Source organism: Syngnathus floridae, chromosome 15 (assembly GCF_059516105.1).
Source record: "Syngnathus floridae isolate MCC-2025c chromosome 15, RoL_Sflo_1.0, whole genome shotgun sequence".
In the NCBI taxonomy this organism is placed as follows: Eukaryota; Metazoa; Chordata; class Actinopteri; order Syngnathiformes; family Syngnathidae; genus Syngnathus; species Syngnathus floridae.
This window is the reverse complement of record NC_142427.1, coordinates 7,687,490-7,710,511: the sequence shown is the minus strand read 5'-3', so window position 1 is coordinate 7,710,511 and position 23,022 is coordinate 7,687,490. Positions and strand designations below refer to the sequence as shown.

Here is a 23,022-nt window from a genome sequence, read left to right as displayed (position 1 = left end):
ATAGGAGCGCAGGAGGGAGTGGACAACACACGAGAGAGAGGCGGACGGGCGGCGCACGTCAACCAGCCGGCGTAGCACACCTTCACCAGCAGATGAGGTCCACTTCAGGCGATCATTTGAAGCAGAGTGCGTCACGACGGTCAGGATTGCCGCTTCTTCCTCAGGTGGGCAAAGTTGATCATACAAGGAGACGCTTCTGCGGAAATCCTTTCAGCACCCGACCAGCTGCAGCACCTCGCTCGTCCTCCTTCACCACCACACAAGCGCCTGAGTAGATGTTCAAGTCCATGCATCTCCTCATCTAAGCGCCAAATTGTGTCCGCCGAGATGGAAAACGCGCACACTAAACCAGCGAGTGAAGTTTTAGACTTTTTCGGCGTGAATGAAAACACCGGATTGACTCAGGAGCAAGTTAAAGTGCAATTGGAGAAATATGGACCGAACGGTAAGTCATTTGACTTCTTTACCACCTTCACCTTTATTTATGTGCATTAATTAGTCGAATTAACGCGGCGTTTTAATTGCGTAATTGCGCACAGGCGAGTTTTACCATAAAGATGCATGCATTAGGATTTTCTCATTGTACAATATACAAATGTGACCTATATGCTTAATTATTGGTCTTTCTATGCAAAACAAGAACTTGCATGCTTTATTATTGGAAGTGTCAAGGCTGTAATTCAAAGGGTAAATGACAAGCCTTGGAAGAATGCAGACGTTCAAATAATTAACTCCTTTAATTAGTCTTCTGGTCCCTTCAAGTTCCCTTATGTTGAAGTCAAACAAATCAGCAGCAGCAGCGTACACATCTCTGGTTGTCATTTATGGCAGCAGGAAGTACATGTTAATGAGAATCCAAAAGCTTGATCAACCTGTTTTTACTTTACACACTTGTTCCTCAAATAAAGACTCGTATTTTACTGCTCAAGTCACAAGATAAGATCAAATAACAAATGGCAGCAGCCTGCCAGCAGGAAAATACAAATGGCTAAAAAAAAAAAAAAAAGTGGAATCACGATTTAATGAGCACATTAGAGGAAGGAAGATCTTTTGCAAAAGTATCCAAATTAATAGTAAATAAATGATCAAATTAATTATATTTTTCAATTGAGTAATCATTTAGAGCCATTTTCTAAGTAAGATTGTCCAAATCTTCAGATTTCAGGCTCTCAAAAATAATAATTCTCATTTATCTATTGTATTTATTTCTAATAAGACATTTGCAAACATCTATTTTTACTTTGAAAAACAAGTACGATTAATCCTTGTGTGATATTGCTTAGCTAAATAATACCAAACAAACCAAAATAACTGTTTAATCGTATTCTTTTTTTTTAACTACACATCAGAAACACCAAGGAAAACAAGCTCTGAATTATTTCTATTTTTCTTTTTGCGTACATATATTGACAACACCTCCATCATCTCTTTTATAGTCCAATGGCCTTTTTCTTATTTAGTATCAACCTTCTAGCACTGTAAACATGTATGTATCATGGAGCTGGCTGAGTTGAACGTTCCCGGCCCCACCTTTCCCTCTTAGCCTGTCATTTGCATGTGCGGCCAAGCTGCCGAGTACACGCGAGCGCCATATTGTACAAGTCAAACAGTTGGCCTCTTGTTTGCCGCGCAGCCGCTTTACACCCAGGCCTGCAATGACTTCATGGAAAAAGCAACGTCTCGCCACAGATAACATCGCGTTTCGCTTTCAGCTGTGAACTTCCTGTGCGTGCGTGTGTGTGTGTTTAAGTGTGTATAGATAATAGCTGGTGCAAGGGGATACCCGTTTCCCTTTTTGGACCTGACTTTATTATGCTAGAGCCAAAGTCTTACGTTTTGTTGATGCACAGCTGTTTCTCCTTTTCTTCTCGGAAAGCGCCGACGTTCTAGTCGACTTGCAAGGTGTTTGTTTCCGTGTCATTGTAAAAGTCTTGCAGTGGCTCAATCGCATGCAGAAACGATGAGGCGCTTCCCAGAAAGTCATTAGCATGTTCAACGCAAGTGTTTGCCTTGGTGTGCACATAAGAGGGCAAACAAAAGGGAATCAAACATGAGCTGCACAAGTCAGGAGTCATTCGGGTTGGTTTATCTATAACTTGATGTAACCCATCCAGACCTCCTAATTGGCTCATTTTGGGATGTATTTTTTTGTGCTGTGTCTCACGATTGACTAAAAACTACCAGCGGCTAGTCTTGAGTCCAAAACTTTTGCTTAAAATGGGTTGCTAGTATTTGTGCAGACCAAACTAATTAGCAGAACTCACCAGAGGCGCTCATGTGGAGTTGGTGGTCTAAAGACAAAGATGCAATCATTGATGGGAACTTGAGTTTCCTTCCTGGAAGACTCCCCACTGGGACGTATTATTATGTTCTGGCCTGGCAACTTATTTCATTTTCTCCAAAGACAATCAGTCGTTCCACGACTGACAAATGGATTCTTCTTTTGACATGATCATAAAGCTGCAAAGACAGAATATACTGTATCCTAATTAAAGCTAATTAAAGCTAAAGAGTCGCTAAAGAGTAAGCAGGCCCCACTGATCGGGTCGACCTTGCTCGTTTAATGATGCCTGAAAGCGCATTTATTTTGTCGTCCATATATGGTCGTTTCATTTTTTACTTCATAGGCTCCTGCCGTACTTCATTCACTGCAGGAATCTCACTCGCAGTAAAACACAAACCGGCCTCCGAAAAGTCACTTAATCGCAAATATTCACACAGTGCCTGTGTGTGGGCGCTCAAAGAATGTTTTTGCTGTAACACACTCAATGATTTCCCATCCTGCAAATTCACTGGACTCCTATTTTTAGGTAGGAGGCAAAAAAAAAAAGGCTTTTTTTTTTTCTCAGTATTGCATACACAGTTGTTTTTTTTGTGTGTGTGTCACTCATTGCAAAAGATGTTCCATTGTCTCCTCCTCGTCCTCCTCCACCACGCCAACACACTCCTGAGTGCTCTCCTCAATCAGGCATTTGTTTGCCTTTCACTTTGATTGTCTGACCATTTTCCAGTCGAGATCTTGCATTGTGTAGTTGTCGTTGGATGTGGGCTGAAAATGAAAAGTCGTTCAAGGCCACCGGTTTTTGAGTCACTTCCTGGTTCCGGTGTGCCATCACGTTCCTTCATACATGTCACTTGTGAATCTGTTGATCACAAATGAAGAAGGATTTACACATCTGAAAGAAATCATGACAAATTTTAATGCTGATGTGAAGAATAACAACTTGAACAAAGTTATGGGAAGTTAAAAAAACAGCAAAAAACTCCATTTAGGTTATAGTGTTTAACAAATCTCTCAAAAAAATCTACAATTTCATTCCACTGGAGCATCATGAATAAAATAGCTTTAACATTAACCTGAGCCTGCTGCCATAATATAAAAATAGATAGAACATAGATTTTTCATACACAACAGAATAGACAGCAGGAAAAAGTTGAATTTCCCACAGAAGATACGAACGTGTGTGTTTTTTTGTCATCCATTTATTTGTGTGTATAATCCAGTTTGAGGTTCCTCATTGTGACAAGCAGATTTCCTCGTTTCATTGTGCTGCCTAGAAATGATAAGTGGCTGGGTGACACATGATCTACTCAGCTCCAGTATGTGGACAGAACACTTGAAGGAAGATATTTGCACAAAGGCTTGCTGTAGTTGCATTTTGCTGTTGCGCAATATCCGCGTTGGGAGTAAAACTGTCAACAATTCGATTTTTCTTAATGCATTAAAGCGCTTTTTTTTAATTGGGGTCATTAAAAGAGGAAATATGTGAAGGAAGCTATCATACATTAGCGTGCAATATCTATTAGGGGGTTACCGTCATGATATTTATAGACCTCTTTTACATTCTCACGGCTGATTGGCTAAACTCTGCCAAGGTTTCCTGAAGATGAGCTGACTTAAAAGCTGTTTATTATTCAAGAGAGCAAATTATTCGTAGGCTGAGATGAGAGTCAATAAAAGTACATGTCAAGTTGCATCAACAAATGGGGGTATACTTTGGTTATTTTATTTTATTTTTTTTATATAGTGGCAAAAAAAATCATGCTAGTGCATGTTTTATACCATCAATTAAATAAAGGGTTGGAAAATAAAGCCGATATTTTCAAATCGGAGTCTTGGATGAATTAATTTGACAATTTCCGATTACCATCGTGTGCTTTGGCAATGTTATTTAAAGTGGTAGTGGAAATTTCCACTCCTCTTTCACCTCGTGTTGTTTATTCGGTTTGCCATCATCTGCAGATGTCCGACTGCCGAGGGATGCGCAAAGAGAGTGAAACAATGCAAAGTGGTGAAAGAACCATGTCAGGTTTCCCCTTTTTCCTTCCAACGCTGGAACTCCCTGCTGTTATTGGCAACTGTCTCCATGCAGGAAGTGTTTCCCCTTTTGCTTGGCATTGAACGATTTTTCTGCTGCGTGTAAACAAGCCCTTTTTTTAATTCATTGTCTGGGCCCCGCCATAGGGAGGAGGTGTTGTGGGGACATGGCTCGAGGTGAAGTCAGTATTCAGGAATGTGACCGGGCAAGCCCCGACTGTGAGGGAATCCTCTGCAGCGGGAAGTCGGGGAAACCCGTCCTGCACCTCCAGTCCTTCCTCCCGCTGTCCTTTCAGTCAGTCTGTCTTTTATCTCCCGCACTTGAGCCTCAGCCATCAAAACAAGCGGGGAAGCACAGTAATGGGAGGTCAGTGAAGCGTGGAAAACAGCACTTCTCCATTTTGCTGCTGCTGACATCAGCCATCAAACCTCAAGGCCTGTACAAGACTTTGGAGCTAACCACAGTGACTCAGCACTATTATGCCCAAGCTATTTATATGATCCCGCTTTGCACTGGTAGCAAATGCCCGGACCTGAACTCATCTAGTTGGGAGACACTCCAAGGTCGCTTTTCTGACGTAGTCCCTCCGACATGATTTTGCTTGTGGCTGAACATGCCCAGAACACTTCATGGGGAAAGTGTTTATTTGAGACTCGTGTGGGTGAGGTCACACTCGTCTGTTTGAATCAAACTCGAGTTGTTTTCCTCTCTCGGGTCATCGGATGGTAATCGAGATCAGGTGCAGAGTGTGAAATAAATTGGATCGTTGAAGATGATAGCGTTCGAAGATGAGATGGGCTCCTGCTCGCTTGTGACCATGACGATGGATGGGTGATAAAATCCTGATAAGTTGATAACGGGAACAAGTCAGCTGACTGATCAGCATCACCAATCAGTTTTGGAGCAAATTTATGAATAAATAATTTCATCAATATTGCAAAATAATGAATGACGTATTTGTGACATTGCAATTTTCATCCGTCATCAGAAAAGAAGCCAAAAATCACCGTTGGGTGTGTTGGGAGGGGAATTTTTAGATTTAAGTCCCAAACTATAAAATAAGTTTGGCCAATTACAGGGGCCCTTCAAGTTGTTTCTCTTTCCGCTCGTGTCGAGTGCAAACTGAGTGACTGGGAGAATTTTGTTTTTGGAAGGCGGCGGAGGCTTAGCGTCATGGTTCTCCCCCCTTTCCAACTCCATTCCCCACATGGTCACGTTTCATAATGGTGTAGCCACGTCTGCTCAAAACACGCTGGAGAAACATGGTGCTTATTTCCACTGGACCTTTTAGGGTCAGCGCAATCTACATGTGGCTTCTTTTTCCCCAACATTTGAACTTTTTCTCCATTCATCAGCAGTCAGGAAGATTTTCTTTGTGTTGGACTTGACTGAGCAGATTTTTGGGTGACGTCATTTCTTTCTTAAATGTAACATGGCTGACTTAAGCCATCAAAGACAATATTAACTAGCGTTTGTTTTCTTTGTTCCCCTTCCACTCGGCCTCCACCTCTTCAATTCCTCTACAACCATCGTGACGTGACATCTACAGAGCTCCCTGCTGAAGAAGGTAAATATTGATTTTTCCAATGAGGCTTCTAACCTCCTCCCTTGCATGAGCAGCCATTTTTTTTTTTTTCTGGAGACCAGAGGATAAACTGAACTGCCAAGCTCATACAGATGGATACACTACAAAATATTATTATTGTGATTTTTTTTTTCTGCTTACACATTCTTTCCTCTCCTTGAGTCAACTTTGACTTTTTGTGTTTTAATTGTGTGCAGGAAAGTCCCTGTGGGAACTGGTGTTGGAGCAATTTGAAAACCTTCTGGTCAGGATCCTGCTTCTCGCCGCCTGCGTCTCCTTTGTAAGTAACGCTCCGGCCTCGTGAGCTTTTTCAAATAATGACACTCCAATTGGATTTTGGATTGAAAATTCATACACAAGTTTTTTTTTCCATCCAGTGTTGATAAAGTTTAGTGAGAGGAGCCCACTTGGATCCATCTGCAGCGAGCCCACTAAGAGTGACGCTAGCTGGATTCCTGAATACATCTATTCCAGTTAGTCGTTGGTGTTTTGGAACAAAATTACTCTTGCTATTTCTGAAACGGGGGAGAAAAAATAGCTATTAAAGTGTATATGACGCAATTTGCCCTCGCCGAGTGCAGCCGGGGGTTTTGCCTCAAGTACGAAGTTTACTCTGTAAATGCGGCGAGCTAAGACGAGCTGTAACGTCTTCCACACCCAGACTGCTTTGAGATGTTGGCTTCCACTATTTGCACATGTCGGAGCTGAAGGCAATGTTAAACCTGATTTTCTACCTCAGCAATCTTAAACGACAAATTGTGTAATTGACTTGATAACTTTTTAATGTCTGTTTGCGTTGTATTTTAAGCAGATTGACTAATTTCTTTTTAGTTTTTATTTTTGTTTTCTAATATTCTTTGAGCAAAACACTCCAACAGTTAATTTTAATTTTACTTGACTAAAAAATAAATAAATAAATAAAAAAGTCAAAGAGAGCACTGTTAGTAAATCACTTGCAACACACCAAAAATATCTGTATGAGAGAACGCTCAATTTATTGCTTAATGTTCGGGCTCCGAGTTAAATGGAATGGAAGACTACACAAAAATATATTTTGGACAATGATGAAGGGCAAATGAGAGTTTGAGTCAATTGACAATCTTAATAGACAAATTGTGTAATTGATTACTAACTTTTTACATTGTATTTTGAGCAGATTGACCAATTTTTTTTGTTTTATTCTATTTTTGTTCTCTAATATTCTTTGAGCAAAACACTCCAACAGTTATTAATTTTAATTGACTAAAAAAAAAAAAAAAAAAATTGCACTCTTAGTAAATCATTTGCAACACACCAAAAAGATCAAAACACTCCAACAGTTATTAATTTTACTTGACTAAAAAAAATAAAAATAAAAAAGTGCACTCTTAGTAAATCACTTGCAACGCACCAAAAATATCTGTATGAGAGAACGCTCAATTTATTGCTCAATATTTGGACTCCCAGTTAAATGGAACTGAAGAAAACATAAAAAAATATATTTTTGGACAACGATGAGGGGCAAATGAGAGTTTGAGTCAATCGGCTGTTTAAAGTGCTGCAGTAATTATAGTCTAATGAGGCCGAAAATGCCAAGGTCTTCTTTTTTCTTTTTTTTTTTTTGCAAGCAAGTTTCAGAGTTGTAAAATGAATGGCTGAACGATTCCACTCAAATTTGGTGTCCGCTTGTAATTGTTTATCAATGAGGCATTCAGAGGACTTTTAAAGCAACTTGATTGCACCAGGGAGTCCGACGTGGACTCAATGAGCTGCTCTCCATTTTGTCACGCATTATGAGTTAATTCTCATAACTTGGAGCAAGCTTTTAAAAATAGTATCGTGTTACACGAGTGGAGAGGAAGCCAACCTTTTTTGGATATGTCCACGAATCAATCATAGCGAATGGATTAAGTTCTCTGAACATCTTGAAGGCCATATATAGTCACGCGCTTTGTGCATTATTGAACCTGGATCTTATTACATGCCGTTTTGCTTCGCTTCAATGGCAGTACATTACATTTAAACTTGTCAACTAAAAAAAAAAATAATAGAAACGAGGAAACAAGTCAAGCTGTCTGTGTTATACTTTCCAGATGAACAAACAACACACTGCGACTTTCCTTTTTTGCATTATTGAATTTGTTTTGGCATGTAGTTGAAATAAATAATGGATTTTAGAAATAGGCAGCGTTGTCATGTTCTCACTATGTTGCAATTTGAAATGTTTGCAGACTTTAACTCTATTTACTGTTAGAAAACAAGCCTGTGGCCTTTTTTTTTTTTCCCTTTCCATTCAAATGGGTTAGTGGAACTCTTCTGAATTCACCCACTACATTGACCGCTCTGGGCTAAATATATCACGTAACAGTGATGAACCAGTTATGATGCTTGCACTGTCCTTATTTTCCAAGGGGCATGTGGAAAAATGGATGAATGGCTTTGGGAAATATGAATTTGAAATTAGGATTGGATGATGAAATAATGACAGCATGTTGTTTTGAGTGTTTCCAAGGGATATAGTTTTTTTAAAAAATGGTTGTTGTGTCCCTTTTAATGCACCATGACAGCCAATTCAATTTAATAAAAGAAATATATCTAATATGATTCGAATTAAATGTGACTGGAAAGTGGCAAGGTTAGATTTTATTATCACGTCTCATTGAAGGCACAGCTGTGCTACACAAATGACATTTTTAATTCCATCCTCCATGAGGACATTTTTCCTTTGCGGGATTTAAGTATGATTTGTGTGATGAGGAAGTTGTGTGTTTGTCTAGGTGTTGGCTTTGTTTGAAGAGGGAGAGGAGTCGGCAACCGCCTTTGTCGAGCCTGTTGTCATCCTCCTCATCCTCATCGCTAACGCCGTCATTGGTGTCTGGCAGGTGAGATCTCGCAGTGAAGAAATTCAAAATCATGCTTCTATTTTCGTTCATAAGTTATGAAAGTGTTTCACCTTGCATGACCCGACTCATCTCTCTCTCTCAACAGGAACGAAATGCCGAGAACGCCATCGAAGCGCTTAAGGAGTACGAACCTGAGATGGGTAAAGTCTACCGCATGAACCGGAAGGCCGTGCAGAGAATCAAAGCCAGGGACATCGTTCCGGGTGACATCGTAGAGGTGGCGGGTATGCCAACTCATTTATTCTTATCTGAGATTCAGCTTTTGCTTTTAGCAGCTTGCACAGAAACATGTAGCATTCATGAGTCTGGAAATATCGTAGGAATATCACACAACACCATTACATAACAGTCTTTCCCCCGTATTTGCAGGTGCCGGTATTACGGTTTGAATGTGTGTGTGTGTGGTTCTGTGTAAGTGCTTGTGGTCTTCACTTGTGTTTAAGGTCCAGTTTAACTTTCCACAGCTTTCCACTTCCCTTTGCTTTCCATACTCTCAGTCTCACCACCTGGATGTTTGTCAGGTCTTTACTCATACTACACACTCTCACACACACACACACAGATGCACACACTCATCCATCCCCCGCTATAAAGTCACCCGTGTGTGGGCAGCCCTGTCTAAAAATAGTCATTCTGGGGTCCATGCTGGATTTAATATGCATGACCTCCAACTATTAAGTCCATAACTGGCTGTTTTCTATGAAAATGGATTTTAGATGAATCAATATATTTTGAATAAAGCATAAGGATGATCACACAATGTGTATTAAATAGAAGGAACAGAGGTCATGCGGGGGTCATGAAATAGGCAGAAAACCTGCTGTTAAGTAAATATAAATAAATTTTCCCTCATGATTCATCATCGTCAGTAAGGCCGTTATTCGATTATGGAAAAAAATCTGTAGTTAATTATTAAATTTTAATGAGGCTATTCCTGACCCAGAATAATACTTGGCATAAAAAACACATACAATATGATATAGGTGTAAAACTGCTCCACTTGATTAGTTTGTTGCAATTCGTACATCCTTCTAGTTTACGTGAAAATAAAAGATAAAAAAAAAAAACAGGAACCCACGTTTCGCTTCTTGTTTATGATTAAGTAAGTGATAATACTTTGGAATTCGGGCTTGTTGCAGCTGGTGCGTTTCTTCACACGTGTGTCGTCAACAAGACCCAAAGACAAGCTCACGCAGGTCGTAAAGCATCAAAAGTACTCTGTTGAATTCCCACCTTCATAGTCATCGTCATGACAACAAGTCATGTTCTCTTTTTGCTCATCATGTCTGTGTCATTTCTACGTGTGCTGTTTTGGATTACAGTGTTATCCCACATTGGTGGTTTCGCACTTTATTCTGGCCAGAAGTCTCATGCCGAAGTCCTCCAACAAAAACAGTGCTGGGTACATGGCAGCAAAAAAAAAAAAATAATCGGTATCCTCCTTTAACATGATTGAACTCCCAGGCCCGGCTTTTCCTCTACCTCAGATTACCCGGCGGTGGTTCCACTGGAACTTGATGTGAGGAGGGTAAAATAAACTGTATGGAGGTCTTGGAGAAAAACCACAAAAGAGGAGAGAAAATATAATGGATATATTTACATAAGGTTCCACCCCTGCAGTGTACTTGTAGGTTCCACGCCGTTATGACACACTTGCGTTTTGCGCCTCCACTGGAACTTTCCTTGAGGTTTTTAATGGAGTAACTGTATGAGGGCTCACAGAAGACCCCAAGAGATGGAAACCAAGTGGCATTTACGCTGCCAATTCATTATACAAGGGTGAGATTCTGACTGTCCTGGTTGTGTCAAAAAGCAGACGGCAAACTCAACTACCGTACTTTCCGGACTATAAGGCGCACCTAAAAACCTAAAATTTTCTCAAAAGCTGACAGTGAGGCCTTATAGTCCGGTGCGCCTTATATATGGACCAAATTCCTAAATTTAAACTGGCCCGAAGCATTGTGTCATGAAATCAATCATAAGTGGCCCGCTGAAGACTATGGATCATGAATCAAAAAGACTATGGATCATTATTTTGTGATTATAAAGTAATTTGTTGTGTCTAAAGTTGAAATAAAACAGATAAAAGGGAAATGATTTGATTTGGATTAAAAATCTGACATGATGCATTTATGTCTTATAGTCCGTAGCACTTTATATAAGGGTAAAGTTTTTAAATGGGCCATTCATTGAAGGTGTGCCTTATAGTCCGGTGCGCCTTATAGTCCGGAAAATACGGTAGGCCAATTTGTACTTTGTTTTGAAAAAACACTCTCAATTTAGTACTGAATAATCCAATTGACGCGATAAAAATAAAATCTGCCTTTACAAGGATAATAATTTTTATTGAATGACTGAATAGTCCATATCGGCACGGATGGTCACGTAAAAGAATGATACATTCTGTGACATCCACTCGACCTGTTGTGTTTGTAAATCATATATTTTATTCAGTATAGTCCGATGGAGCGGAGGGAATCTGAAGGTAGGCGTTCTCCGGCCTGGGCCAACTTGAAGCCTGCAGCCATCTCCCACACAAACACAACCCACATTGCACCCGACACCCTGTCTGCATCTCCCGTAGGTGCTACATAGAGAGGCGGAAAGAGTCGCTCGCCTTCTTTGTTTACCCCACCGAGACGAATTTTCAAATGGCTCAATTAAGTCAATGTTGTGATAAACGCAGTGGAGATGCTTTGTTAAAAAAAAAAAAAAATGTCCGTCATTAACAAGTGTCTGAGTGTTTGGAAGTGTCATCGTCTTTTTTACTTTTGCACCATCTGCCGTCAAAATGGTTGCATTTTGTCATTTCAGTTGGTGACAAAGTTCCAGCCGATATCAGATTGACCTCCATTACGTCCACCACGTTGAGAGTGGATCAATCCATCCTCACAGGTACGCTTGACAGTCCCTCAATCCAATTTTGTTTTGCTATTGTTTTAATTTCATTTTGGTTATTTGAACTCCTTCTAGGATATCTAGTGATTTCATTCATTATTTGAATTGAAATATTTATATATTCCTGTACATTTTTTTTTCCCTTCCTTCAGGGGAGTCTGTGTCCATCATCAAGCACACTGACCCGGTTCCTGACCCGAGAGCTGTCAATCAAGACAAGAAGAACATGTTGTTTTCGGTGAGCACAACCTTTGAATTATTCACATTATAATTTTATCTTCTGAACCCACTTTTAAATCTGTTTTATGAATTGAAATGATTCGAAATTGAAACTACTGATTTGAATTTGTCAACAAGCTGCTCTGTCATTCTCAGCCAATTAAAATTGCTACTTGCCTAATAAGTGATAAGCTAATTGCACTTCAAGTAGGATAAAGACTTGGCAGGTACAAATCCACTCGGAGCGGAAAAAAAGTGCCATTTCCAACATGTCTGTGGTGAATCTGACGCTTGTATGTGTAGCTCAGCGGATGGTTTTCCGCTAGCAAGAAATTGGACTTAATTTCAAAACGCTTATTAAAGCCATGCCTGCATGGAAGTACCGTGAATAAGCCAATATTCCATCCAAATAATGCCAAATACCACAAAATAAGCATGTTTGTCTCGAATAAAAAAAGATTATGAGTCAATGTAAATTTTCTGACTGACAGATTTATTAAAACGGGAAAAAAAAAAAGAACCTTCCACCCACATTGATCACATTTTCCGTAGGGCACCAACATCGCTGCCGGTCGGGCCATAGGTGTCGTCGTGGCGACCGGCGTTGCCACGGAAATCGGCAAAATCCGCAATCAGATGGCGTCGACCGAACAGGACAAGACGCCGCTGCAGCAGAAGTTGGATGAATTTGGCGAGCAGCTCTCCAAGGTCATCTCACTCATCTGCGTGGCCGTGTGGGTGATCAATATCGGCCACTTCGGGGACCCGGTCCATGGCGGCTCCTGGATGCGAGGAGCTATCTATTACTTTAAGATAGCCGTGGCTTTGGCCGTGGCCGCCATTCCCGAAGGCCTGCCTGCCGTCATCACCACCTGCCTGGCCCTCGGGACCCGCCGAATGGCCAAGAAGAACGCCATTGTGAGGAGTCTGCCCTCGGTGGAGACCCTGGGCTGCACCTCTGTTATCTGCTCGGACAAGACGGGGACCCTCACCACCAATCAGATGTCTGTCTGTAGAGTAAGTGGCAATTCCTATTCCGTGCCAAATCTGCTTTGGGATTTGACACCAGGAGTGAAAAAGTCATTTTCACACTCTTATGAATCATTCAAACCAGTGGCTAGAATTCCTTCATCTTGTTTTTATTTTCATTTATCTCAATGAAAATGAAAAATGCTTTGTAGCATTTACATTCGTTTTGACATTAAATGTCTTCATGTAGACCACAGGTGTCAAACTCAAGGCCCGGGGGCCAGATACGGCCCGCCACATCATTTTATGTGGCCCGCAAAGACAAATTGTGCATCAAATTTATGTGTCATTACTAGAATTGCAAACTGTCTTCATTTTTAATATCTTTTTTTTGAATATTTGACCAGTTATTTCTCATCTGATTTGAAAACGGGTTATTTGTCAGTTTGTTTTGTAGCTTTTACTGTATATAATATGAATTGATCATATATTTATTTCATAATGGCCCTCCGAAAGAAGCTATGACTACAATGTAGCCCGCAAAAAAAAATGAGTTTGACACCCCTGATGTAGAGTTTCAAAGAGCTTCATAAAGGTTTTGGCTTTAGTTATTCACAAATGATATTATTCTTATTGAGTTTAAACCCACCATAGGCCATCGGCGAAATATTTTTCATGTTGCATACGCTCCTCACCACAAGCTGACGCGCAGTGTGTGTGTGTTTAATTTGTAGCTGCAGGGAGTTCCCTCGAACTTGGCGGATGTGTAGGAGTGACCTCACCGCAAACCTTTAAACCCTCCCAGGCACAGGAAAACTTAGCCCAGCTGACGTTAGCAAATATTGACCTGCATCCACCTAAAGGCCCTTCTTACTCCTTAATAGGGAGCACAATATTTTATATAAGATTTTGACTGCAACTGTGGTCTGAAGAGTTTCAAACACATGCACACACAAATAGTGTTTACTCCCGCAGTGAGTAGATGAATCCAATCTCGCTATTTTGTCACATGGATCACAATGCCTTGTTACCGTGGAGACCGCAGTAGATCAGATTGTGAGGAAAAAGAGGAACAATCTTATTGTATTTCTCTCTGGCTGCTTTGTTTGTACACTTGTGGAAATCACCGAGTTATGGAATTGGGCCTTATGAACTTTTGGAAGATTGAGAAACATCCAAAGCATGTCTGCAGCTTTTAGTTGGCCAAGGTGCAACAAAGTAGTTGCTCATAACATTTGCATCTCGACACTGTGTCAGTTCGACCCAGCTTCTCCGACCAATTGAAATATTGCGGTAACATTTCAAACAAGTCGTAAAACTCGGAGACACTGTCAGCCCTGTGAATTTTCCCTCTTTGGATGAATCGATACAAATGTTTTCCCCTTTTTAATTTTCCAGTAAAATGCAATTTAACAGCTAGAAAATAAAATGATACAATATTTAATACACATCATTATATAGTAACTTTGTTATATTTGGAAAATTTGAAAATGTCATTTAAAATTATTTAAATTATTATTATAGATTATTTTTTATTATGATTCCTAATTTGGAAAATTTAAAAATGTCATTTAAAATCATTTAAATTATTATAATAAATATTTTTATTATTATTCAAAAATGTGTATTTCCACATGCTAATTAATGTTCCACTGAGACAAAGCTTTGCTATAAAGTCAGTTTAATGTCCATTTACCATGCAAAGCTATTTAAATATTTATGTTAACTAATCTCAGCTAATAATAGAAGCAGCACGTTGCAAGAACACAGCTAATTACTTTTGCCCCCCCCCCCTCTCCAGATGTTTGTGGTGGACAAATTGCAGAATTCAAGCTGCACCTTGCACGAGTTCTCGATAACAGGATCCACATATGCACCTGAAGGTCAAATGTGAGTTTCATATCATGAATGTCAACTTATTAGTATGTGCTCATGAATATTGCCTGATGTTTTCCAATTGTGCATCAACGATGGTGTGTTTTCCTTCCCTCCAGACTGAAAGGAGAGCGGGCAGTCCAGTGTGGAGACTATGATGGACTCTTGGAGTTGGCCACCGTGTGTTCCATGTGCAACGACTCCTCATTGGACTACAATGAGGTCATTAAAGACGCATTCTAAATATACTTCTGTTGCTATACAACTAGTAAAAGCAACACACACACATGTGTAGTTTTGTCTCCTTTTTGTTGAAGAGCTAATTTTATCTCGCTCAAAGATACTTATAATTGCTTTTCTCACCTTTTTGTCATCACCACGGTATCTTGGTAACCACAGTGAAGAGAGAGCACAACTTCAATTGCATGTATCATCTGCAGCCCGACTGATCCGGATGTTTTTTTTCCCATCAAAGCTTTCATATATTTTTGGGCTGAGCCGAAAAGAGGAGCAGCTGAGCACGGCAGGGGGATGAGTTTTATTGCTTTGTGCTGTCACACACAAATAAATGATTGGCCAACAGCGCGTCCTCTCCCCGACTTCGCTTTTTAGCACCTTTTAAAGACTCAGCGGCGATGTGGCTATCCAGCAGATCGGAATATTGTCCTTGACGGAATGTTTTGACAACAAAGCAAATGAGTACCCCTTGTAATTTAGAGGAATGCCAGAACGAAGGTCACTGTGACCAAAGAAATGTTTTTTTTTTTTTTTAGCAACTCCATCCTGCAGCATTTCAATGACTGTGCCATTGATGGCAACTCAATTAGGCTGTGCTCACACCCACAACGACGCAAAGGGCCTTTTTCAAACTGCGCCGTGCTATTTCATTTGTGAAAATATCAAAACAAAGTCTAGCCCCGCCCACCCCTGCGTAGGTTTCCACCACATCTTGTGCCAGACTTGAACTGGTCACCAAAACTGAGTTTAGTCTAATACTTCTCATCCCTTTTACGGAGGCTTTTACAATTTACAAAACAAATATGAAAGGTGATTTGTGTTGCATATTTTCCCCTTACTGACTATTCAACTTCTCCTCTCCATGCATGTCTTTTTTTTTGTATTCTCCCAGGCCAAAGGAGTTTACGAGAAAGTGGGGGAAGCCACAGAGACTGCTCTTACCACCTTGGTGGAGAAAATGAACGTCTTCAAAACGGACCTTTCCGGACTCAGCAAGGTGGAACGTGCTGGGGCCTGCAACTCGGTGAGCTTGGGGACAATTTATGGATGTCTCATCATAATCATGATTCTGGAGTAGAGTTTGACCAAGAAGGACATCTAGTGGTAGAAGCAGGTCTGATGGAAACTCCAAGCTACATTTTTTGAAATTGCTAGATTTCTTTCCGTATCTGAGGTTAATATGAATTTGCTGACTCTCCATATCCTTGATAGTCTTTTTTTTTTTTGTTCCATGGTTGCTCCTTTAGGTGATCAGGCAACTGATGAAGAAGGACTTCACATTGGAGTTCTCTCGAGACCGAAAGTCCATGTCAGTTTACTGCACGCCAGTCAAGCCGGGTTCTCAGAGCAAGATGTTCGTCAAGGCACGGAACAATCATACGATTCCAGAATTTTCTTTTCCTTTCTGTCATTTTCTAATGTCTCCTTTTGCCTGTATAGTCAATTGTAGTCTTCTTCAACAGGGCGCCCCGGAAAGCGTCATTGATCGATGTCAATACATGCGGCTGGGAACTGGCAAGGTAGCGCTGACACCGGACTTGCGTGACCAGCTCATGTCCAAGGTCCGGGACTGGGGAACGGGGAGGGACACCCTGCGCTGTCTGGCTCTGGCCACCCGCGATGTTCCACCACGCAAAGAGGACATGGACTTGGAGAATTCCAGCAAGTTTGTGGACTACGAGGTAGGAAACCAGACAAAACATCAGTTGCTTTTTTCAAATCAAATGCAATCAATCCATTCTTGAATATAGTAAATAAAACATTTAAAATAAATAATAAATACATAAAATAAAAATAAGATGATAATACTACTAATAATAAAGATAATATAAATAATGTAAATATAAACAATATAAATAATATAAATAAAATAAGCTAAAATTAAATAAGATTAAATAAGATTAACATTAAATAAATAAATAAATAAATTCAATCTGCCTCCCAGTGCAGTCACCACATCTTCAAATTACTGCTGTATTATTATTTTAGTTTTTGCTGTTTCCAAATAAATAAAATAAATAAAATAAGCTAAAATTAAATAAAACTAAATAACATTAAATAACATTAAATTAATAAATAAATAAATTCAATTCGTCTCCCAGTGCAGTCACCATATCTTCAAACTACTGCTGTATTATTATTTTTGTTTTTGCTGTTTCCATTTAGTTGAGCCTCACGTTCATCGGCTGTGTGGGCATGTTGGACCCCCCGAGGAACGAAGTCATCGGCTCCATCAAACTCTGCAACGAGGCAGGTATTCGTGTGATCATGATCACGGGGGACAACAAGGGCACAGCGGTGGCCATCTGCAGGCGTATCGGCATCTTCGGCGAGAACGAAGAGGTGACGGGAAAGGCCTACACCGGCCGCGAGTTTGATGATCTATCGCCGGAAGCCCAGAAAGAGGCTGTGAAACGGGCACGATGTTTCGCACGCGTGGAGCCGGCTCACAAGTCCAAGATTGTCGCATACCTGCAGTCCTTTGAGGAGATCACTGCCATGGTGAGGACCATGAAGAAAAATGTATTCTTCAGATCACATTCTGGTTGTCCACATATTTTCTCATGTAGCTAAATATCGTCAGATAATTTAAATATGGTATGATGTAGCACAACTTCAATGAGCAACAATATTTGTCATCCCAGACTGGAGATGGTGTGAATGACGCTCCCGCCCTGAAGAAAGCAGAAATTGGCATCGCAATGGGCTCAGGCACAGCCGTGGCCAAATCGGCCTCGGAGATGGTACTTTCTGACGATAACTTCTCCACCATCGTGTCTGCCGTGGAAGAGGGCAGAGCCATCTACAACAACATGAAGCAGTTCATCCGATACCTTATCTCCTCCAACGTGGGCGAAGTCGTATGGTGAGGGAGACGCTCCGAGAACCCTCGGTCAGTTTCATCCTTTTGATGTTTGTCTGTTCTTCAGCATCTTCCTGACAGCCATTCTGGGTCTCCCTGAGGCTCTGATACCAGTCCAGTTGTTGTGGGTCAATCTGGTGACTGATGGTCTGCCTGCCACCGCCTTGGGCTTCAACCCTCCCGACCTGGACATCATGAACAAACCTCCTCGTAATGCCAAAGAACCTCTCATCTCGAGATGGCTTTTCTTCCGCTACTTGGCCATTGGAGGTACTTGAATTGCTTGCATTTTTTTTCACAATTTAAGAAGTCATCCAAAATTCCAAATTTTGAAAAATCCACTTGTGATAAGCGTTGTGAATTCATATTTTGTATTTCTCAGGCTACGTAGGTTTCGGGACAGTGAGCGCCGCCACATGGTGGTACCTATTTGATGAAGAAGGACCACAAGTGACTTTTTATCAGCTGGTGAGTTGCAAATTATTATTATTTTTTCCAATGCAACTTCTTGAGCTCATCTGTTTCCACAGCGACACTTCATGCAGTGCACCGAGGACAACCCCGTGTTTCACGGAATCGATTGTGAGGTCTTTGAATCCCGCTACCCCACCACCATGGCGCTCTCCGTGCTGGTTACCATCGAGATGTTCAACGCGCTCAACAGGTCCATCATGGTCTCCTTTAAATGTCACACATTCCGCAGCCGCCCGCCACATGATTTTCATACCAGAACAACACACCCAGAAAACGACTTGGTTAGGGAAGTCAAATGAGGAAGTTCATAAAGCCAGAGTGTGAAGGCTCTTTTGTTTTTGGTAGTCTCCATAGAAAATATACGAGACATCACAAGATACTATCTCCAAATTGATGTCATTTGTCCACGTGTTCTAATGTAACATTCTTCCCCGACCGACAGTTTGTCTGAGAACCAGTCCCTCCTCAGAATGCCTCCTTGGGTCAATATTTGGTTACTGGGAGCCATTGTCCTTTCTCTCTCCCTCCACTTCTTAATCCTTTATGTCGAGCCAATGCCAGTAAGTACATGAACTTATCAGTTTTACAACTATTATAGATCATGATAAAAAGTCAAGGCATGACTTATTTATTTCTAATTCTTCTGTTGCTTTTATTCAGCTGATCTTCCAGGTGACCCCTCTCCGTTGGTCTCAGTGGATGGTGGTCCTGAAAATTTCAATCCCTGTCATCCTTCTGGATGAGGCACTAAAATTTATATCCAGACATTATCTTGAAGGTAAGTTTTCTCATTGAATGTGTTTGATGGTTTGGTGAGGATGTTCAAATTGACTTTTCTGTCTTTTTCCTCTTCCGCATTTCTAATGCAGCCTAAATTCTTATCTTCCCTTTTATGCCAAGGTACCTCTTCACGCTTTAATAGAACGACGGTAGTCTGCTATCTAACTTTTTTTTCCTCGCTCTGGCAGGTGATGAAGAGACCAAGTACCGGAGGAGATGGCAGAAGGATTAAGTCGTCTCCCTCAAACACGCTTCGACACAGGCCTCTCTTCTTCTATTTTTCATCATTCCCCACTCCTGCGTGTCGGTTGAACCACCACGACACATTTAAGTGGCATGCGTGCCTGAGAACCGACGTGCGAGAAAAAGAAGGCAGCTGCGAGCTTTTGGCTTAAATGTGAGTGAATGCACAAAACGGTTTGAGATGTCTGCAATTTTTTTTTTTTAGTTCAGTACAGTGCAAACTTAGCGGTGCCTTCGCTGGACAAGGCAGGGTGGGTGTTAGAGAAGCCTAAATGAGCACATGGATGGGCGATTGTTGATTGGTGGGAAAAATGTGGCTCGTGTTTGTGTCTGCTTGTGTGTCCACAATAATCTGGTGGTACTGCCCAAGCTTCTGCAAATCTCTTTTCTATCTAGCAGTAATGATCATCACAGTAAAGCTTCCTTGTCATTCTTCATCTTTGCCATCATTATCAAAATTTTGCAGAGATCTGACGCCATTTGTCTTTAGCACTGAGATGATCCAGCTGAAGGTGTGAATAGCTTTAAGCCGCTTCACTGCTTTATTGGCGGGCCCATCCTAAAAATAGCACACTGTAGTTTCATCCTAACATTTCATCCAAAAGCAGGCTTTTTGCAAGTGGTGTATATAAACTTTTTATTTTATTTATACTACAAGCTGGTAGATGTTACAGAGTCCGACAATATAAGTTAAAGAATGGACTGCTCGAAATAATGATTGAATCACGCCATGCCTTATAGAGCCAGCCCCACCGCACCTCCACTTTGAGTAAGTGGTGAAAATGAATGTCTTGCCAGCACTCTAATTATGTTTTTTTTTACTCGCCGCAACCTTTAGTGTGCACCCCCAAAAAGTGAGGTGTTGGTCGTAAGGGTGTCTAAGAAGCTTTTTTGTGCACACTGCTCTTTCGCTTGTTCTCGGTCTTTTAGCAATTGATCTAATTAAATAATGTGTTTGACTGAACGAGCACGCGGGGTTAACATTGTGTCTTTTAGCTCTTAATTATTAATTTCATTTCGGGTCCAGGTGATTGCTTGTCTTTTTTTTTCTTTTTTTTTTTTAAACATCTTTTGCCCACTTGCTGAAAAGTACAGGGAAAGTGTTCCCAATGAATTTTTACATCTGTTAAAAAAAAATAGCGTCAAATTTTCAATAAGAAAAAGTGAAAGGCTCGATGGAGGTCTTCACATGCTTCTCAACTACTGACTCCTCATTTCTGTACAGAAGATAAATATATGATTGCATGGAATCATGTTACTGTAATAATAACAATCCATACAGCATCTAGATTATTTGGGAGGATATTAATGAAACTTTTTTTTCTCCTTTCGGCACTTATTACTTTTTTGTAGACTAGAGGTTTCTTTTGTCATTTCCGTTTGGTTTTTACATTTACTTGCAGGGGTTGATGTGTGACTGTAGGGGAAGAATACGGTATGGATAGCGTTTGAGAATCATGACCTAACTTGATGATGATGCTGTTCATTTCAGTTTGCAAGTGTGAGGTCAGTCAAAAATTTATGTGAACTGAACTGTGGTTTACACTGAGCGAGAAATAGTGGTGGATCTTGGCTCGGGATGTTTTACGGCTGTATAGTGAAGGGCTTATTAGGTTGGACGCAGGCTCTAGAGACTCGACTGTCCTCCGAATTTAGACTCACCCAGCATCTTGGGTAAGCTTGTTTTCTAACAGCAGGGGGCGATGTAGTTGGAATCGGAGGCAGTGAACGATTGATTTTTAAAGAAAAAGTCTCTAGAGCCCGACTTTCACCTGAAAAATGGAAAATTGTCTGTATTGCCTTGTTAATATTGAATGTAGACACATAATTTTATAAATAACAAAGATGTGGAAATAAACATTATTTATCTTCTTTATTCTGAGCTTCTGTTTTGTTTTTACCTTTACAGGTTACGTGTTCAAGAAAATTATTGTCAAAGCTCATCAACTGGGAAATACCATATTTTCCGCACTATAAGGTGCACCGGATTATAAGGCACACCTTCAATGAATGGCCATTTTAAAACTTTGTCCATATATAAGATATATACATTTGGCCCACGGGCTGGACTTTGGACACACCTGCTGTAGTGGCTCAATATTGGTCCATATACAAGGCGCACCTGATTATAAGGCGCACTGTCGGCTTTTGAGAAAATTGGAGGTTTTTACGTGCGCCTTATAGTGCGGAAAATACGGTAAATCTTTGGGATTGAATGAGTTTTCAAATATATTCGAGCTTGGCTAATTGTTTTCTTTGTTGAGCAGAAATTGTATGACTGCTTTGATATCGCGCTTGATTAGGTTCTCGCACTTCATTTCCGTTCCATCTAAATATGCACTGGATCCATACGACCAGCAAGGGGCAATGTTACACCACCTGCGAGGAATTTTGCACCAAGAATCAATTTGGCAGCATCATAAGAAATTTATTGTGGGATGAAGACCAGAGCTTCTCTATTCTAGTCGTGCTCAGGATAGATGTGATGCTTATGTGTGAGGCAAAACGATCATCACATCTTCTTGAGGGGGGCTCGCTGGTGCACAAGTGGAAAGAGTAGGTGCTCCAAAAAAGCCTGTTTGAAATGAACACCCTGAGTGATGAATTCAAGTTTCTCCGGTCACGCACGTTCAAGAAAGCCAGAGATTGATGATGGATCTTGCCGCGACAATAAACAAACGGAAAGGTCACACGCACACACGCGCACACGATAAGGTGATGAAATGAATCTCCTGCCTCGCCAGTGTTTCATGATAGGCCATTAACCAAGGCGCTCTGTTCAAGTCAATACTGCAATACTGCGGCAATGACGCTGCAAAAACACACATTGTACAAAAAGAAATGTGTGCAGTTACAAGTTAAACATGCAAACACAATAAATGGTAGCTTTGTTGTCATAGTAACAAAATCAAATAAATTGAGCTGGTTTGAGAAATGAAATAGAGTGTTTGTTTACTTTTTGCACAAATGCTGTGAAAGATGAACGACGAGGACATGAAACTTAAGCAGGAGGCCCATCTGGCTTTATTTAAGCAAGCGTCCAACATTTCTACATATAAGGCTGTGTTGGGACTGAGCCGCTCAACATAACTCAACTTGTGGGTGCTGTTTGCTGACATCCTGCAGTCAAAGCTACAGGAGAACTTTTTTTTTTCTTTCATTCCAAGAGTGAGCACACTGCTTAACTGCCGCCCTTATGACCTTTTTGTGACCTCAAAGTTGTGAAACCGGATGATAATTCTACCAACTGCTGCAGAATATGTAGGCTGGACGCCAATAACTGTGCCAGCTTTTATGTAGTGTGACATCATGAAAAAGTCTAAGAATCAATTCAGTAAAGTTGGGGCACCCCACTGTTCCATTATGCATTTTGAACATTTAATTTGATTATTCTTCCTTATACCACTAGAGAGAGCCAGCGTACCACGCTTTTAGAATCATTATTAAAATGGATAAAAAAACAAACAAAAGTAGAAATTACATCACCTCGCTTCTATTATTTGTGTTTTTATGTCATATTATCAGTAAACAACAATACATATTTTTTACCATATAGATAACCAGTTAGCATTTCAACTACAAATACTAACATTTGCATTGATTTGCAACCATATTGTAATTAGAAAAAAAAACACTCAAATGAAATTCATATTCAATTCAAACTTAATTTATTCCATT

The 23,022-nt window shown here is 40.6% G+C and overlaps 1 protein-coding gene across 2 annotated transcripts; it reads left to right on the top strand.

The window, feature by feature from the left end:
• The first annotated feature begins 33 nt into the window (after nt 1-33).
• atp2a3 (ATPase sarcoplasmic/endoplasmic reticulum Ca2+ transporting 3) lies at nt 34-21,220 on the top strand. Of its 2 annotated transcripts, XM_088398469.1 has the most exons (22): nt 34-445; nt 5,869-5,886; nt 6,102-6,184; nt 8,661-8,765; nt 8,872-9,010; nt 11,601-11,681; nt 11,837-11,922; nt 12,456-12,920; nt 14,674-14,762; nt 14,867-14,969; nt 15,877-16,008; nt 16,232-16,348; nt 16,448-16,666; nt 17,151-17,486; nt 17,630-17,850; nt 17,915-18,117; nt 18,230-18,315; nt 18,378-18,511; nt 18,764-18,881; nt 18,982-19,099; nt 19,191-19,221; nt 19,290-21,220. In XM_088398469.1, the coding sequence occupies exons 1-21, from the start codon at nt 328-330 to the stop codon at nt 19,193-19,195; spliced, it is 2,976 nt and encodes a 991-aa protein (XP_088254595.1). In that variant the 5' UTR covers nt 34-327; the 3' UTR covers nt 19,196-19,221; nt 19,290-21,220. The 2 variants fall into 2 exon arrangements, with proteins under 2 accessions (XP_088254595.1, XP_088254594.1); XM_088398468.1 differs by lacking the exon at nt 19,191-19,221.
• The last annotated feature ends 1,802 nt before the right edge of the window (nt 21,221-23,022 follow it).

Excerpts from the sequence above, each read along its gene's own strand:
- atp2a3 (XM_088398468.1), top strand. The coding sequence starts at position 328 with ATGGAAAACGCGCACACTAAACCAGCGAGTGAAGTTTTAGACTTTTTC. Across the intron at positions 14,763-14,866 it reads TATGCACCTGAAGGTCAAAT|ACTGAAAGGAGAGCGGGCAG; the intron begins GTGAGTTTCATA and ends CCTTCCCTCCAG. Across the intron at positions 16,009-16,231 it reads GTGCTGGGGCCTGCAACTCG|GTGATCAGGCAACTGATGAA; the intron begins GTGAGCTTGGGG and ends TTGCTCCTTTAG.